This window comes from Monopterus albus, unplaced genomic scaffold (assembly GCF_001952655.1).
Source record: "Monopterus albus unplaced genomic scaffold, M_albus_1.0 scaffold490.1, whole genome shotgun sequence".
In the NCBI taxonomy this organism is placed as follows: domain Eukaryota; kingdom Metazoa; phylum Chordata; class Actinopteri; order Synbranchiformes; family Synbranchidae; genus Monopterus; species Monopterus albus.
Genome location: NW_018128370.1, coordinates 146,767 through 149,226, shown reverse-complemented (window position 1 = coordinate 149,226; position 2,460 = coordinate 146,767). Strand labels below are relative to the sequence as shown.

General features: G+C 43.8%; 1 protein-coding gene across 2 annotated transcripts in view; it reads left to right on the top strand.

Moving 5' to 3' along the window:
* The first annotated feature begins 842 nt into the window (after nucleotides 1–842).
* Nucleotides 843–2,460, top strand: part of LOC109952746 (zinc finger protein 501-like) — an 11,673-nt gene continuing 10,055 nt past the window's right edge. For both annotated transcript variants that reach the window (XM_020587970.1, XM_020587969.1), the window contains exon 1: nucleotides 843–1,270. In XM_020587970.1, the coding sequence (XP_020443626.1) occupies nucleotides 980–1,270 (291 nt within the window). In that variant the 5' untranslated portion in view covers nucleotides 843–979. The remainder of the gene's footprint in view (nucleotides 1,271–2,460) is intronic.

The window sequence follows — 2,460 nt, the reverse complement described above, 5'->3', positions numbered from 1 at the left end:
CCATCCACGTGGAGACTCCTGTTTTTTATATATATATAAAAATGCCTGAGTCAAGCAAAAACACCCAGTGTACACCAAGCACAATCAGAACACATCATATATTGTCAAAACAATTACATCCAGAGCCGCATTGAACCCTGTACATATTTACTCTGTCCAGTGTGTAATTTGGGATGAATAATTATAAATCCATGTCATATTCTTAAAGAGTTTGTTGGGGAAGGAGGATTACTTAAGTAGTCAACATTTCATTTCAAATACTTTATAAGACAAGGAGGGAAAACACACACATGTAAATGAAGTTATATTTAAGCTTTATTTAAGTAATTTCCACATTACAACAAAACTCATGCACACACAAGGTGCATCAGTGTCACCTTTGCAAGGCTGCACAACAACCACTACGCCAGCAGATGGCACCCACGTGCTCAATGAATGAAGCTTCCAGTAGTGAACCAATTTTCGACACAACAGTCCAAAAGGGTTCAAAGCTTCATGGGGGCCTCGTAGGGCCATCACTACAGGAAAGCATCAGACTGGGTTATGTGAGCAATGCCAACAGCAAGAAACAGTGGAGAAACGTTGTGATATGTAAAAGATATGGGGCAGAAAGGGAAGAGCTGGAACGTGACTAAGAAATGTAGGGTTGGAGGAAATGACGCAGGGTTATGATGAAGGCTGGAGGGAGGGCAGACGCTTAAGATGTCTGATTAAATATCTGAAAGATACGGGGTTAGATAGATGTGTAGTGTTATAATGTTATACATCGGAAGGGGGCGGCAATGCAACAATAGGATACCGGCTGGCGATAAAAAAACAGAAGAAGAAGGTGCCGATAAAAACACAGAAGAAGAAGTTTCTAATGACCGCGAGACTCTGTGAGATCGAGATTTAGCAGTGCTCCGTTTGTTAGTTGAGCAGAACCCAGAGTTGGCAGCGACAACACGTAGAAAACCGCCGGATTTACCACAGAGACGCGATGGAAAGGGAGAACCCGGACCCGGACCTCATCCTCTACAAGACCGAGATGAAGGAGGAGAACCAGGACCCGGATTACATCTTCTATAAGAGCGAGATTAAGGAGGAGGAGAACCCGGATCCGGATTTCATCTTCTATAAGAGCGAGATTAAGGAGGAGGAGAACCTGGACCCGGATTTCATCGTTTACAAGACCGAGATGAAGGAGGAGAACCAGGACCCGGACCACCAGAGCAGCGATCCCGCCGTACAGAACAACGCAGACTCACCTTCTGGCCCCAGCGACCATCAGGTCAGTGTTCAAGACCTAATCCACAGAAACGGCTTCATATTGAGACTAAAGTCACGTGATGATCCGTTCAATCTGGTTTTAGATCAAATCTGGAAACTAAAAACCACCCAGTGTTGGTTTCATGTGTTTTTCATTTGTCAGCAAAATTGTTTCAATACACTGAATCTGTATTAAGCAAATATACGGTTTTCTTTAAAGTCCTAAATGGTTGAACATGTTATACTATGACTTTCTATTTGAATTTAAAGCTTTTTTGTTCATGTAAAATACAACAAATTACCCTATATTAAAGAAATGTTGCTTTGTCATGTAAATTGCCAGCATTTTGTCTACCGCCCGTTTTTGAGGGCGTGTGATTTCCTGGAGTTTGTTGTCGTCCAGGTGTGTGAACACCTGGTTACAGGTGCACTAGAGTTCAGGAGGATAGTTTGGATTTAAAACACTTAAGTCAAACTAAATGTCAGCTGCAGACAAAATGCTCTCCCACTGTGACCACGCCGCTTGGCTCATGAGGACGTTCCTACACTTGGTTGATGATGTCGATTCCCACCTTGGTGGATCCCTGGTACTGGGTCCCTGCGACCCGTATGATGCAAATAAGAAATCAAAATGCATGTTAAATGTGTGCACACATTTTAATCATAACGTCATTGTCTACGTTTAAAGGTACTGTCAGATTTAAGTTGCTTCTCCACCACCTGGTACCGACTCAACTCTGCTTAGTTTTGGTACCAGGTGCTTGGTTTTCCACTGCAGATGGTCCCTCTCAGTGTAGCTGGTTGTCATAGCGACACCGCATTAAATCAAATCAAATCAAATTTAATTTGTATAGCACCAAATCACAGCAAAAGTCATCTCAGGACACTTTACAAAGTAAGGTCTAGACCTTACTGTTATCAATATTATTACATAGGGAAAACCCAACAAATCCCCCTTGAGCAAGCACTTGGCGACAGTGGGGAGGAAAAACTCCCTTTAACGGAAGAAACCTCCGACAGACCCCGGCTCTTGGTGGGCGGCCTTCTGCCTCGACCGGTTGGGGTGAGTGGATAGAGGAGAGACAAAAGAAGAAAAGCAACAAGACACAACAATCAAACACTGATCAGGTCGATGTGGCTGGTGACTGCTCGTCAGAGACATAGAGCTCCAGGGCCAGGGCAACCTGCAGAAAGGTACAGGGAGAGAGAGAG